The 16,469-nt window shown below is 37.7% G+C and overlaps 1 protein-coding gene across 4 annotated transcripts in view; it reads left to right on the top strand.

Annotated features, from left to right (window-relative positions):
• The first annotated feature begins 3,808 nt into the window (after positions 1-3,808).
• The window catches only part of INTS2 (integrator complex subunit 2), a 44,171-nt gene continuing 31,510 nt past the window's right edge, over positions 3,809-16,469 (top strand). For 2 of the 4 annotated variants that reach the window (XM_045986035.1, XM_045986039.1), the window contains exons 1-8: positions 3,809-3,868; positions 5,138-5,444; positions 6,083-6,221; positions 8,510-8,612; positions 9,723-9,836; positions 13,105-13,235; positions 13,503-13,676; positions 15,959-16,185. In XM_045986035.1, coding sequence (XP_045841991.1) covers positions 3,850-3,868; positions 5,138-5,444; positions 6,083-6,221; positions 8,510-8,612; positions 9,723-9,836; positions 13,105-13,235; positions 13,503-13,676; positions 15,959-16,185 — 1,214 coding nt within the window. In that variant the 5' untranslated portion in view covers positions 3,809-3,849. Of the gene's footprint in view, positions 4,145-5,137; positions 5,445-6,082; positions 6,222-8,509; positions 8,613-9,722; positions 9,837-13,104; positions 13,236-13,502; positions 13,677-15,958; positions 16,186-16,469 lie in introns of all 4 variants that reach the window. The other 2 variants (XM_045986037.1, XM_045986038.1) reach the window with 2 other exon arrangements.

Genomic DNA, 16,469 nt, shown 5'->3' with positions numbered 1-16,469 from the left:
ATTGTGTATGTTGTAAGGAAATGGTCCAGTTTCATTCTGTTTGTGGCTAACTGGGTTTTATTCCTGACTGTAAGGGTGGTTCAACATCTGCAAACAAATCAATGTCATACACTACATAAATAAAGGACAAGAATGATATGATTCTCTCAATAGATGCACAAAAAGCATTTGACAAAGTACAGCATCCTTTCTTGATTAAAACTCTTCACAGTGTAGGGATAGAGGGAACATACCTCAGTATCATAAAAGCCATCTACAAAAAGCCCACAGTGAATATCATTCTCAATGGGGAAAAATTGAGAGCTTCCCCACTAAGATCAGGAACATGGCAAGGATGTCCACTATCACCACTGTTGTTCAACATAGTACTAGAAATCATAGACTCAGAAATCAGAAAACAAAAAGAAATAAAAGGCATCCGAATCAGCAAAGAAGTCAAACTCTCACTCTTTGCAGATGATATACTTCAAATGGAAAACCCTCAAGACTCCACCCCAAAATTACTAGAAGTCATAACAGGAATTCAGCAACGTGGCAGGATACAAAATCAATGCACAGAAATCAGCTGCATTTCTACACACTAACAATGTAACAGAAGAAAGAGAAATTAAGGAGTCAATCCCATTTACAATTGCACCAAAACCCACAAGATATCTAGGAATAAACCCAACCAAAGAGGAAAAGGATCTATACTCAGAAAACTATAGAACACTAATGAAAGAAATTGAGAAGACACAAAGAAATGGAAAAATGTTCCATGTTGATGGACTAGAACAAATATTGTTAAAATGTTTATGCAACCTAGAGCAATCTATACATTCAATGCAATCCCTACCAAAGTACCATCAACTTTTTTCATAGAGCTGGAACAAATAATCCTAAAATTTGTATGGAACCAGAAAAGACCAAAGGAATGTTGAAAAAGAAAACCAGTACTGGTGACATCACAGTCCTGGACTTCAATCTCTATTACAAAGCTGTAATCATCAGAACAGTATGGTATTGGCACAAAAACAGACACATAGATCAATGGAACAGAACAGAGAACCCAGAAATGGATACTCAACTCTATGGTCAATTAATCTTCGACAAAGCAGGTAAGAATATCCAATGAAAAAAAGATAGTCTCTTCAACAAATGGTGTTGGGAAAATCGATCTGCTGTTATCTTAGATTGAGATGGATCTGCACGTTGTTTCTCCATTAATGATCACAGGATCATAAACAACCAGAGTTGGAAGAAATCTTAAAAATCACTTAGTTCACATCCCCTTTCTCCTCTTATTCACCTGTCAAAACAGTCTTTGATTTCTCTTCATACTCCTCCTGTGAAATGACCATCCAGGGAGATTAAATTGTTTAACCTCTCTTGGGCTCAATTTCCCCACAATTATAAAATAGACTATTACCTACCTCAGAGAATTAAATTGGATAATAGATATAAAATACTAGTGCCTAGCAAGTGTTCAATAAATGTTCTCATTAGATATCAGCTTAAAAATGACAATTTACAATTTGTAAGCTAAGACACTGTAAAATCAATTTTAGTGCGTAGTGACTAGCAATTAAAAAATTTTTTTGAAGGTTTTATTTTTAAGTAACCTCTACACCCAATGTAGGGCTTGAACTTAAACCCTGACTGGGATCAGGGGTTGCATGGTCCACTGACTGAGCCAGCCAGGTGCCCCGTGACCAGTAATTTAAAGAAATGAAATAGGGAGCATCTGGGTGGCTTAGCTGATTAAACCTCGGCCTTGGACTCAAGTCATAATCCCAGGGTCCTGGGATCTAGCCCTGTTATTGGGCTCCCTACTCAGCCCTATGTTGGGGAGTCTACTTCTACCTCTCCCTCTCCCTCTGCCTCTCCTTCTGCTCATGCTCTCTTGGTCATGCTCTCTCAAATAAATCTTAAGGAAAAAAAAAAAAAAAGAGGGGTGCCTGGGTGGCTCAGTAGGTTAAGCCACTGCCTTTAGCTCAGGTCACTGTCTCAGGGTCCTGGGTTGAGCCCCATGTTGGGCTCTCTGCTTGCAGGGAGCCTGCTTCCCCCTCTGTCTCTGCCTGCCTCTCTGTTTACTTGTGATCTCTATATATATACATATATATATGTATATATATATATATATATATATGTATGTATATATATATATATATATACATATATATATGTATATATATATATATATGTATGTATCTCAAATAAATACATACAATCTTAAAAAAAAAAAAAAGAAAGAAATAGAACATATAATATGTAGTATGTATATTATTTCATAAGAATTTTGTTCCATCTAAATGTTGGTACAGGGATGCCTGGCTGGCTCAGTTGGTGAAGCATGCGACTCTTGATCTCGCGGTTGTGAATTCAGACCCTGTGTTGGGTGTAGTAATTTAAGAAAACAAAATCTTAAAAAAAAAATGTGGGTATATATGCACATGTGTGTCCTGGGTCACAATATGAAATGTATTACTGTAGGTCAGGTGGAAAAAAGTTTGAGAAACATGTAACACACATTAGTTCTTTTCTTCCTTTGCTGATTTTTAATGCTGCAAGCAGTCTTTAATAGATTATCATTCTATGCAAGCCTTAGTAACTATAGAGTATGAAGTTCCAGCTCTGTTAAATATTTTTGTTTCTAGCTTATAGCACAGTATCTGGTAAACAGAAGGTGCTAATGCACACTGATTGTACCAGGTATTAGAAATAGTATGAAAATATATAGAGATTAGTACTTCTTAATCTTTTCTAGGTGCTTAGACTCCGTTTGAAAGGTTGTTGCAAGTTTTGGGCCTTCTTTCCAAGCACTCACAATTTGGTAGGTTTTAGGGAATTCCTGAAACTCCATCCATCACTTTCTAAGGATCTATGGACACTAAGTTTTTTTATTTTGTTTTTATTTTTTATTAAAGATTTTATTTATTTGACACAGAGAGAGATCACAAGTAGGCGGAGGCAGGCGTGGTGGAGGGGAGAGAAAAGACCCCCTGCTGTGCAGAGAGCCCAACGGGGAGCTCTATCCCAGGACCCTGAGATCATGACCTGAGCCGAAGGCAGAGGCTTAACTACTGAGCCACCTAGGCGTCCTGGTTTTTGTTTTTAAATTTAAGTATAGTTGATATACAATGTTATGTTAGTTTCAGGTGTACAATATAGTGATTGGACATTCTATGATATATAGTCACGACAAGTGTAGCTACCATCTATTACAATACCACTGACTATAATTTCTATGTTCCAAGGGAACTACTCATTCCATAACTAGAAGCCTGTACCTCCCACTCCCCGTTACCCATTTTTCCCATCCCCCAACCCCTGACCCTAAAGTACAGAACACTGAAATTAAGATGTTTAACTTCTGACCATGAGGGTGTGAGGTCAACAGCGGAAGAAAGCTCAGGAAAAGATTAATTTTAAATTCACCTGTAAATCCTAGGATTCTAGAACTTTGGCGCTAGGAGGGCAGAAGCAGAGATGGAGAGAAGAGTACAGTCTGATTCCATTGGTGTTCCGGTCAAAGAATAGTGGAAACAACTTTAACATTTCTTTTACATACGTTACTTCATTCAAGTGCCGCAAAAATCCTATGACGATGACGCTGCAGCTCGGGAGGGCTTAAGGACTTAATCGAAAAGGACACAGGTGGTAAAGACGCTTTGAAGAAGACACTGGAAGCACTGTACTAAATCTCCGTGGGTAGAGTGCTGTGCTTAGGCTGGGCCACGGCGGGGAGGAAGGGGTGGGGCCGCGCACGCGCACCGTCGCATCAACGCCGACGTTTCTGGGTTTCCTTTCGCAGCCGGCGGTCCTCTCAGTTCAGTACGGTGGCCGACGGGAGCCAGGCGCTGGGGATGAATGAAGGTGCTGGATGAAGGTTGAAACAACCCCCTCCGCTTTCCCTTCCCTTCAGTGCGGGTTCTTTCTTTGTGCTTGTGCGGTGTACCCATACAGCCAATCGCACTGCCGACCCCACTGATCCCGGCGTCTGGGTTTTTGGTTCCTGGGACGACTCAGGGCACAGCTAGGGTTGGCGAATCGGGATTTTCGCCTAGGCCCAACTTCGGATCGCGCTCTTGATTTCTACAGCGTCCGGCTTCTAGGGCGCGGAATCCGTGTTGGGTCCCGGGAGGCTGGAGGGCAAATCTGAAAGGTATGACAGAGCTTCTGTCTCTCAGGCCTTAGCGCGTTCCCCGGTTCATGTCCGTCAGTGCCCTCACATTTCTCTGCCAGAGCGACTGGTTGGTTCTCGTTACGCTGAGGGCGAGACCTGTGAGCACACACAGGTCTTGGTGCCTCTGCTCCCTCAGCCCGCCCTGCTGTTAAAAGGGCAGCTCCTCTTGCTTAAGAACTAAGGAACTTTTCTGCTCAGTGCTCCGTTAACCCACGATTTTGCTAGTCTGTGGATTTTAGAGGGGATAGCTTTGGCTACCTACTCCCTGCCTTTTTTGGGGGGGAGGGGGGAGTCTTCTGATTACTAGTGAAGACAGAGAAGTGCCCAAGTGGAACTCCTCTTACTCCCGTAGCGAACTGCATCTCCATAGCTGTTTTTCTACCCATGCAACACTAGGGACTTTGGGATAGTGTTATGGTCTCCAGAACGTTGCATCTGGCATTGCTTTTGGCTAATGAGATTTAGCTTCCATTGACTTGTGGAGGGTGGGAAAGAGAAGCCTAACAGTTCTTTACGTTTGTTGAGTAGGCATAGGAAACTAGGTGCGGAAGAGGAACATTCTTTATACTCATTTTTATTTGCATTGTGGTGCTCAGATGGTGGATGCAGTGGAGAAAGTCTTGGACTGAAATTTAACAGATGAGGGTTCAGCCTTGGGTTTTGCTACTAGCTAGTCATCACTATATGCCTGTTACTTTATCTCTCTGGGCTTCATACTTCTTCTTTGCAAAATAAGTATTAGAACAGAAGATCCCTAGGGCTGGAGGAACTATTAATGTACTCCGTTTTCTTTCTCACTTTTTAGGTGGGAGTAAAAACATAGGGAGCCTTTAATTGTGCCAGAAACATAGCCAGCATGGGAACCTATTAAAGAAAGACCACATTTCTCAGGGTTTTTAAAGAGGGGCCATTCATACATGTAGGAGTTATACCTACTTTCCTTTTTTTTTTTTTTTTTTTTTAAATCATTAGGATCAACAGTGATAATGGCTGAGTGTACAAGTCTTCAGTTTGTCAGCCCGTTTGCTTTCGAGGCAATGCAGAAGGTGGATGTTGTTCGGTTGGCATCTTTAAGTGATCCAGAATTAAGACTTCTCCTGCCCTGCTTGGTGCGGATGGCGCTCTGTGCTCCTGCTGACCAGAGCCAAAGCTGGGCTCAGGATAAAAAACTGATCCTTCGTCTTCTCTCTGGAGTGGAAGCTGTCAATTCCATTGTTGCGTTGTTGTCTGTGGATTTTCATGCTTTAGAACAGGATGCCAGCAAAGAACAGCAGCTTAGGTAATGTGTTATATAATATGTGGGTTGGGATTTACTTAGATTTGTCAAAGAAGAGGGAATCAAATATTTCTTTGGCGCTTTTAGGACTTTTTATTGGATGTATTCTCCCAGAAAAGATTGAGAATCTAAACTTTGGAGAGCATTTTACCTAATTCTTTTCTATTTATAGCTAAAATTTAGAATCTTTTGAATTCTATATTCTAAAATGTGTAGAGAAGTTTGGCTACATATACTGTTGCTTTCATGCTAAACTGATTAGATCAGTTACTCAACGGAAAGTGGGAGGGTAAGTTCCCCTAGAATAAAAGTATTTATTGGAATCACCCAGGAGGCTTTTTGAGCTTAACATTGATTTCCCCAAATTCTGGGCATTTGTTTGGTTCTTCCCCAACCATTGTGAATCCAGATCGAGCCACTGTTGTTCATCGAAGTAGCTGTCAACTATTAGTTGGAGTCTTTATATAAGTTGTGAGTCCCTGAAATAGGCAAAATAAATAGTATTTCAGAAATATTACATTCATGAAATGTATGAAAAGAATTAATACATTCTTTTGTAGATTATTTCAACTAAAGATAATTTTATATTATTTCTGTCAGTGTTCTCATGATTGTTGTTTTACACATTTGTACGTTATTAGGCATAAACTTGGAGGAGGCAGTGGCGAGAGCATCCTGGTATCACAGCTTCAGCATGGGTTGACGTTGGAGTTTGAACACAGTGATTCACCTCGTCGATTGCGTCTTGTGCTTAGTGAACTGTTGGCAATTATGAACAAGGTGCGTTTATTTTAATCACACATCAGAATATGCATGATTTGATGTCTACACATAGAAGGTAGAAACGGGGGATGCCTGGGTGGCTCATTCAGCTCATTCAGGTGTCTGCCTTCAGCTCAGGTCATGATCCCAGAGTTCTGGGGTTGAGTTCAGCAGGGGCTTCTTGCTCAGCAAGGGGCCTGTTTTTTCTCTGCCTGCTCCTCCCCCTGCTTGTTCTCTCTCTCTCTCTGACAAATAAATAAGTAAAATCATAAAAAGAAAAAAAAGAAAGTAGAAACAGCCTAGAAAACAGCCAAATTGCATCCTCTTTTACACATATTTCTATTTGTTTTGAAAGTGTTTTCCTTTTAAAGGTTTAAAAGGATATTAAATGCCTACCTTTCTTTCTCTACTATTTTCTTTTCTTTTTTTTTTTTTTTAAATATTTTATTTATTTATTTGAGAATGAGAGAGAGAGAACCTGAGAGGGGGAAGGTCAGAAGGAAAAGCAGACTTCCTGCTGAGCAGGGAGCCCGATGCGGGCCTGGATCCTGGGACTCCATGATCATGACCTGAGCCTAAGGCCGTCGCTTAACCAACTGAGCCACCCAGGTGCCCTCTTTCTCTACCACTTTCTCTCATTTATACCGACTCTGTATTTTCTACTGTAGAGATTTTTTTTCTCTATGGACTCCATACAATGACTTCTTGATATTTAGAAGGGTACATAGCTCAAGACTTCTACAAATTACCAAATTTGGTAATATCTTTATAGGATATGATTTCCCTCATAAAATATTATAAAACATAACTGAAAAATTTAAGTGATTCCTTTAGACACTGAATGAGCATTCATTATCTCACACAACAGTAAATAGGGAATATCAAAGCTGAATTGGATGTAGGATTGTTGGCTAAGCCTTACTCACTAGATGGCTGAATTGCTTCTATACTACAGAAAGCTGTTCAACTTCGCATGTCAGCAAAATGATAGATTACTTAGTTCATGGACCTTTGGGTAATTATGATTAATTGAAACTCTAAATTTAAATTTGTGCATGTCAGGGGTCTACTATAAAAAGAATTAAGTTGGATCTTCATACGAAGATGGCTTATATATTAAGCCCAGAGTTTCAGAGGCAAAAGTTTATTTTTTTACTTATTTACTGTTAGAAAAATTTCAAGGTCAGTTCCTTTTAATAATAAAGTTTAGTTTTATAAACTGTGGACCAAACAACTCTAAGTTCTGTTTCCAAAGAAAATACTGGTGGTGGTTGCGGGGGTGCAGCTAGTTAGTTTTAGATAGTCTTTCAGATAAGTTAGAAATCTTTATTTTTTTTTAGTTTTTTCTGAAAATTTATTTGTTCCTTTAATTCCAGTATATATGTTACAAATCTTTTTTAAGAAATGTTTTTCTATTAGAAACAGTTATTTCTTTCTATTCTTTTCTGCTGTTCTGTGGGCTTAATTTCAATCAGTATTTTTCCAGCATCTTTTTCTTAATATCTAACTTATAGATCTAGTAAAGTAAGAAAGGAAAAAGACCTTTCTCCTCTGGGAGGTTTCCAATATTTCAGTTCAGAACTCTTCAGGAAATGGGAAATGTGATGAAACTACTGTAGGAGATTTTCTTTTTTCTTTCTTTTTTTTTTTTTTTAAAGATTATTTATTTATTTATTTGACAGACAGAGATCACAAGTAGGCAGAGAGACAGGCAGAGAGAGAGGAAGGGAAGCAGGCTCTCTGCCGAGAGAAAGCCTGATGCGGAGCTCGATCCCAGGACCCTGGGATCATGACCTGAGCTGAAGGCAGAGGCTTTAACCCTCTGAGCCACCCAGGTGCCCCTACTGTAGGAGATTTTTAAAAATTTAGTAGGTACTTATATTTATCTACATTTTTATTTTTTGTTTTTCCTACAGTTAATTTGCTATTGAATATACTTTATATTTGTTATACTGCTTTAAGGTTACCATTTCTTGCCTTATTTTTTGAGCTATAACTTTTGTAGGTAGCATTTCTAGTTCATTTGTTTGGCTTGTCTTACCTTTAATTCCAGATGTCTCCAAATATTTATATAGAAATACATTACTGAGCCCCATATTGCCGTATCTGAATAATAATTAATGTCACTGTGATTAAAATGGCTCAAATTCATCAAATATTGCTTATTCTGCTGCAGTATATTAATGACATATTTAGAAACATGGTCTGTAAACTCAATAAATAATTATAAAAATAGTAAAGGATTTAGTACATTATCTGAAATTAATAGAATTCATCATTTCTTTTTTTTCTTTTTCTGTTTTAAGGTGTCTGAGTCCAGTGGAGAATTTTTTTTTAAGTCATCTGAGCTATTTGAGAGTCCAGTCTATTTGGAGGAAGCTGCAGATGTACTTTGTATTTTACAAGCAGGTACTATAATGACTGCTAAGATACGTTATGTTCGTAGTTTCTTATTAAATGGTACGGTGTAACTTCTTAACTTGGAAATTGTGTTATTTTATATAAACATCTTATATATTTAATAACAATGCACCTTAAAATGTTAAGACAAAAGTGGCTAGCAGTAGAATAGTGATTAAGTAAATTATATTATTTCCACAGTATAGCATGTTATATAGCCATTAAGTAGTGTATTTGAAGGAATTTAATAGTCTGTTAGAAAATGGTCATAATCTGTAAGTGAAAAAAGCAAAGGGTAAATGATAAGTAGACTATAATCCCAATTATCTTTTTTTAATAAAGATTTTATTTATTTATTTGACACACAGAGAGAGATCAGAAGTAGTCAGAGCAGCAGGCAGAGAGAGAGGGGGAAGCAGGCTCCCCACTGAGGAGAGAACCTGATGTGGGGCTCAATCCCAGGACCTTGAGATCATGACCTGAGCCGAAGGCAGAGGCTTTAACCCACTGAGCAACCGAGGCGCCCTTATAATCCCAATTATCTTAAAGTTAAGATAATACTTGTGGGGGGATTGAAATATTTCAAATTACTAACTTTGAACAATTGGATTAGAAAGATAGAGGACATAAAAAAGCCAAGATTTTCATGAAAATCCCTCTTGCCCATCACCGTCCAGTGTAGCAGTGGCAGTGATAAATGTTGGGCTTTCCAGTTCAGTAGCTACTAGCCATGTCTGGTTACAAATTACTGGAAATGTGGCTACTGGGACTGAACTATTTTTAATTTTATTTAATTGGGATTAATTAATTAATTTATTTTTTGGAAGGATTTTATTTTTAAGTTATCTCTACATCCACGGTGGGGCTTGAATTTGAATTTACAACCCTGAGACCAGGAGTTACCTGCTATATCCACTGTGCCAGCCAGGCACCCCAGTTAACTTAAATTTCAATAGCCACATGTGGCTGGTGGCTATCCTCCTGGACCGTTCAGCTCTAGACTATGAAAAGAAAGTACCTTAATTTCTTTTAAATCGCATTTGTGAAATGTCAAAAAATGCTCATGTATAATATGAAATATCACTCCTTGATAGTAACATTGACTTTGTTCTCTTGTAGAGCTCCCTTCCCTGCTTCCTATAGTGGATGTAGCTGAAGCCTTGCTACATGTTAGAAATGGTGCTTGGTTCTTATGTCTGTTGGTGGCCAATGTTCCTGATAGTTTTAATGAAGGTAAATGTAATTTTAAAATAAGCTATTGAAGAGATTTGCTTGTGCAGATACAGGACCTGATTTTTTGAGCTAAGAAGAAATATTTATGTGCTTTTTTTTTTTTTTAAAGATTTTATTTATTTACTTGACAGAGAGAGAGATCAAAAGTAGACAGAGAGTCAGGCAGAGAGGGGGGAGGAAAGCAGGCTCCCCGCTGAGCAGGGAGCCTGATATGGGGCTTGATCCCAGGACCCTGAGATCATGACCTGAGCCAAAGGCAGAGGCTTAACCCACTGAGCCACCCAGGTGCCCCTATATTTATGTGCTTTTATTTGAGATTTTCTCTTTGGAAAGTTTATTAGTGAAATATTATTGTAGAAATACTGAGTTGAGAAGATTTCAAGATTGTTTTGAGATTACAAATTTAAGTACGTTAAGTGGACAACAAAATAATTTTTTTGTCACTAGTCACCAGTGCTATGACAGTAAAAAATACTAAAGAACTAGAAGCTGTAATTCTATGCTCATGGACCAAAGGGAAGAAGACATATTATCTGTGAAACATCCAGTGTGCAGTGCAAGTAACACGTAGTTAGAAATAGCAGCCATTAAACCCTTTGTGTTTTAGCCTTATTTCTGTCAGTTTGCAGAAAAGTCGAAATTGAGAAAAATCAACTGAAATTTTCACCTCTATTTCAAATGACTACTCATTGATTGAAGATTGTTGTTTGGGTCTGTGTGATATAAAAATAAAAACATTTATTGAGCAAGGTTATGAATTAGGAGCCAAAGAGGAAAAAGCAGTGGATGTGGTGGTCATAATTTCTAGCTTTGTCGCTCACTTTTTGCGTCATCTCGATCAAGATACGAATCATGTATAAGATGAGGTATTACTAATAACATTTCCCTTACATTTCTGAGAGATTTATTAAATATCACAAGATACGTAAAAGTCTTTTGTAAAAACTGTGCTATTGCTGGTTTTCTGTCTACATATTTTACCAGTTACTGAGAGAGGAGTGCTGAAGTCTCCAAACATAACTGTGGCTTTGTCTGTTCCTCTTTCCATTTTGTCAGTTATGCTTCATTAATTTTGAAGCTGTGATTGGGTCCATGTACATTTAGCATTGTTATATCTTTATGATGAGTTGAGCCTTTTTCTTTTTCATTATGATATGTGCTTCATTATCCCTGGTAATGTATCTTCTTTTGATACTTGCTTAATTGAGAGAGCCATAGCAGCTTACAATAGGTATTTGCATGGTATATATCCATCTTTTTGAAAAAATCTCTATCTTTAAGGTGGGTTTCTTGTAGACAAGTATAGCTGAATCTTGTTTTTTTGTAAAAAATTTAGTTATAGTCCCTCCTTTTTAATTGGAGAGTTTAGACCGTTTGCATAGATCATTTAATGTGATTATTGTGGTAGTTAGACTTAAGTGTATCATCTTGCAATTTGTTTTCTGTTTGTTTCCTTTTTCCTCTTTCCCTTTTACTTTCTTCATTTGGATTGAAATTTTTAGGATTCCATTTTATCTCCACTACTGTCATATTAGCTATATGTTTTTGCTTAATCTTTTTCTTTGCATTTTTATTTCTTAATTTATTGTTGTCAGGTTTAAAGTATGCATCTTTGGGGCACCTGCGTGGCTTAGTCAGTTAAGTGTCTGACTTTTTTTTTTAAAGACTGTTTATTTATTTGAGAGAGAGAGTGTGAGTGGGAGGGAAGAGCAGAGGGAGAGAGACAAGCAGGCTTTGTGCTGAGCGTATACCCCAAGGCAGGTCTCGATCCCACAACCCTGAGATCATGACCTGAGCTGAAATCAAGAGCTGGTCGCTCAACTGACTGAATCATCCAGGCACCCCAAGCTACCAACTCTTGATCTCAGGATCATGAGTTTAAGCCTTGTGTTGGGCTCCACAGAGAGTCTACTTAAGAAAAAATAATTAAACAACAACGACAAAAATAAAGTATGCATCTTTAACTTATGGCAGTCTACTTTCAATGATTTTATACCTCTTCACATATAATGTAATATACTTCTCTATTTTCCCCTCCCGTCCTTTGTGCTACTTTAAAATTTTAGAGTGAGAGTGTGACTTGGGGGAGGAGGGTAGAGGGAGAGGGAAAGAGAGAACCCTAAGCAAGTGTCATGCTCAACGAGAAGCCTGGTCTGGGGCTCAGTGTCACGACCCTGAGATCATGACCTGAGCCGAAATCAGGTCTGACGCTTCACAGACTGAGCCACCCAAGTGTCCCACTTCATTCTTTTTGGGGCTCCACATTTCCATTTGATATAATTTCCCTTTAGCTTTAAATACTTTCTTTAACATGTCTTGTAGTTCAGGTTTGCTGGTAACAAATTTTTCCAGCTTTTTCAATCTATTTGTTTTTATTTTTAATAATATTTTATTTTCTTAAGTAATCTTTACACCGAGTGTAGAGATTAACCTGGAAATCAAGAGTCACACACTCTACTTACTGAGCCAGCCAGGTGCTGCTTTCAGGTTTTTTGTTTGTTTGTTTTTTAATCTGAATTGACAAACAAACAAACAGCAAAAAACAACACTCAAACCCGATTTTGTCTTTTCTTTAAAGTTATTTTTCACTGGGTGTAAAATATTAGGGTGACATTTTCTTTTAGCTCTTTAAAGATGTCATTCTCTTGTCTGTGGTAGTTTCGATTTCTGTTCTTCTGTACATAATGTTTGGGGGTTTTTTGCTGGCTGCTTTTATTTATTTTTTCTTTTTGGCTACTTTAAAGATTTTCTCTTTTTTTTTTTTTACTTTTTACAGCCTTTATTTTCTTTTTTTATGAAATTAAAAAACATACATAATTTTGCATGATTGCAACAATGTAATTATTCACACACACTCCATATTTCTTCCATGCAAGGATTTTCTCTTTTCTACTGGTTTTCAGAAATTTGGTTATGATGGGTCTCGATATGATTTTCTTTGTGTTTATCCTGCTTGAGCTTCTGTGATTATAGTTTTCATCAAATTTGAAAAAATTTCTTCAAATATATTTTTGTCTTCCATTTTCTTTTTCTTTGAGACTGTAATTATATTTGACTACTTGATGTTGCCCCACAGGTCACTGTTCATTTTTGTCTCTTCTCATTCTGTGCTTTATTTTGACTAGTTTCTATTGCTGTGCTTTCAAATTCCCTGATCATTTTCTTCTGTAGTGTCTGTGCCACACAAATGACTAATTAAAAGGCTGAAGAAATTGTTCCTAACATCTTACTTGAAAGCTTAAAGTAATAGTGGATATTAAATGTTCAGTTTGCAGGGGTCTGATTAAAAATGGAGAACGTCAAGATGAAGAAAGTCTTGGAGGAAGGCGCAGGACAGATGCCCTACGCTTCTTATGTAAAATGAATCCTTCTCAGGCCCTCAAAGTTCGAGGGATGGTGGTAGGAGATTTTATTATTTTTATGAGACAAAAGCCTTTGTATTATGATCAGGAACTTTCTCAAGGTAGTTTTAGAATCTTGTAGCAATTTGAAATTATAATTGTATATTGGATTATATTATTATAATTATTATTACCATCCTCTCTGGGTTTTTATGTTTTGGGTATGTCTTCTTCTAAACTTTAGATGCTTTAAAACATCTAAACACTTAAGTGTCCTGGCCCTTTCCTTCTGATACTCAATTCAGTTTGTTTTCTTCACTATTAGGTGGAAGAATGTCACTTGCCAGGGCTTGGAGTGGCTTTGACATTGGATCACACTAAAAATGAAGCTAGTGAAGATGGAGTGAGTGACTTGGTTTGTTTTGTTAGTGGTTTGCTTCTTGGAACAAATGCGAAAGTCCGGACTTGGTTTGGAACTTTTATCCGAAATGGACAGCAGGTGAGGGTTTAAAGATCTTCTAGGCTAAGAATCAGGTTATTTTGGCAACTAATAAAAGAGGAAGAAACACTTCTAGAATGATGTCATTAGACCAGTGGTTCTCAACACTTTTAGTCTCAAGAACTCCTGACATTTCAAATCCTGGAGAGCACTAAAGAGCTTTTGTTTATGTGCTTTTATCTGTTGATATTTACCATATTAGAAGTGAAAACTTTGAAATATTTACTTAATTCATTTATTTTAATTTTTTATTTTTAAAGATTTTATTTATTTATTTGAGAGAGAGTGAGTGAGAAGGCGCAGGGGGAGAGGAGAGGGGTGAGAAGCAGAGGGAGAGGGAGAAGTTAACCTCTCTGCTGAGCAGAGAGCCTGACATGGGGCTCAACCCCAGGACTCTGGGTTCGTGACCTGAGCCAAGGGCAGACGCTTAACCAACTGAACCACCCAGGTGCCCCTACTTAATTCATTTAAAAATAACAATAATAACCATGTTAAATATGAACATATTTTTAATGAAAAATGAACATATTTTCCAAAAATTTAATGAGAAGAGTACATTTTTGCATTTCTCTTTAATGTCTGGCTCAATAGAACCTTTGGAAACTACATTGTACACTTGTGAGAAAATGAGAATAGAAACGGCCAATAATGTTTAAGGATATGTTTTTGACCTCTGGACCCTCTTAAAGAGTTTTGGGAATCACTAGTGTTCTGGGTTAGATTCATCATCAAAATAAGTTATTATAGTCTGTAATTTTAATATATATTTTTTATTGTAGTAAAATATACATAACATGAAATTTACCATTTTAATCCTTTCTAAGTTTTGCAACCATCATCACTGTTCATTATCAGAACTTTTTCATCATCTTAAAAAGAAACTCTACCCGTTAAACAATTCCTCGTTCCTCCTTCCTTCCAGCCTCTGGTAACTTTTTTCTACTTTCTATCACTATGAATTTGACTGTTCTAGGTACCTCAGATAAGTGGAATCACACAGCAGTTCTCTTACTGAGTTTGGCTTGTTTTAGTTATCATAATGTTTTCAAAGTCCATGCTTGTTGTAGTGTATGTTTTCAAGGTTGAATAATATTCTTTGTATGTATATACCACATGTTAATTTGAATGGTTTTTAAATTACAAAATTTTTACTTTTTCAAAGAACATTTCTGGTGGAGTGGTGGAGTACCTGGGTGGCTCAGTCGGCTTCAGCTTAGGTCATGATCTCAGGGTTCTGGGGTTGAGCCAACTGAGCCACCTAGGTGCTCCTTAAGCTTTGCTTTTTAAGGGAAGTGAACATTGTTGTGTACTTAGTATATGTCAGGCACTGTGTTAAGCACTTTGGGATGTTCATCTTGTTTGTAAGTGTCCTTTTTGTGCGGTAAATTTCTTATTTGAACCTAATGCTATTAAAGCAGGTTTATCATATTTTAGTTAGAAACACTCTAAAAATAATTAACATTTGCCTAGTTCTTTACAGTTTAGAACTGCTTTCATATGTGTGAACTTTGCTCATTCATCTATTTAAAAGATATGAGTGCTTGCTCTATATCAGGCACAGTGGTAGGCCCTGCCAGTAATAGATGACTAAAGCATTATCCTTGCCTGAAGAACTGTGAGGGTGATAGACTTCTAAACTCCTAATTACAACAGCCTTGGGAGTTAAATATTATTAATAAAATATTTACTTCCTTGTCACTAAAAAAATGGGGTTTGGGGCGCCTGGGTGGCTCAGTGGGTTAAAACCTCTGCCTTTGACTTGGGTCATGATTCCAGGGTCCTGGGATCGAGCCCCGCATTGGGCTCTCTGCTCAGCAGGGAGCCTGCTTCTCTTCCTTTCTCTCTACCTGCCTCTCTGCCTACTTGTGATCTCTGTCAAATAAATAATTAAAAATCTTTAAAAAAAATTTAAAAAATGGAGTTCAGAGAGGTAAGCATACATAATCAATGGCAGAGCTTTCGTTTAAACCCAAGATGTTATGTCTCTGTATCACAGATGACTCCTTTAGTCATTATGTATTTGAAAGTACCATTTAAGTGAAATTTTACAGTTCAGATTGTCATTAATTTAGTGTTTTCTGTAAAGCCAATCCATATTAATGTGAGTAGAGTATTATTCAAAGGAATCAGTGAATTTTGAGTTTGCTCATTTGGTTAAAACAAGATTCTGCAGTTCTGATAGCCTCTTCAAATAGGTCAATTTTAAATGTTTAACGAGGGAGCTTTGTTTGAGCATCCTTTTGACTTAGTAAGTGCTCCATGGTTCCTTCCATTTTTTACAGAGAAAAAGAGAGACCAGTAGTTCTGTCCTTTGGCAAATGAGAAGGCAGCTTCTTCTGGAGTTGATGGGCATTCTCCCCACAGTAAGAAGTACCCGCATTGTGGAAGAAGCTGATGTGGAGATGGAGCCCAATGTGTCTGTGTATTCGGGGCTGAAAGAAGAGCATGTTGTGAAAGCCAGTGCGCTCTTACGTCTGTACTGTGCTTTGATGGGGATCGCTGGACTCAAGTATTCAATAATTTGATATTTTATCTTTTTATCATTTTACTTTCTTGTTTCTATTCCCAAGAAAGTGAGCCAAAGGCCTTTTAACTGAGGATTGGGGTTTTCTACTGGGCTTAGGTAGTGGGCTGGCCTATATCAAGAGCAAAGTCCTAAGGCAAAAACATTCCCGGGTAGGATGTATCCATCTATTTTTGTCGGTAGGGTGTATCCATCTATTTTTGTCGGATTGTAGATAGAATTATGTGAATATGGGAGGGGCCAGAGCAGTTTAAGAAAACCTGTGACTT

Source organism: Meles meles, chromosome 18, assembly GCF_922984935.1.
Source record: "Meles meles chromosome 18, mMelMel3.1 paternal haplotype, whole genome shotgun sequence".
NCBI classification, from domain to species: Eukaryota; Metazoa; Chordata; class Mammalia; order Carnivora; family Mustelidae; genus Meles; species Meles meles.
This window is presented reverse-complemented; position numbering and strand designations above follow the sequence as displayed.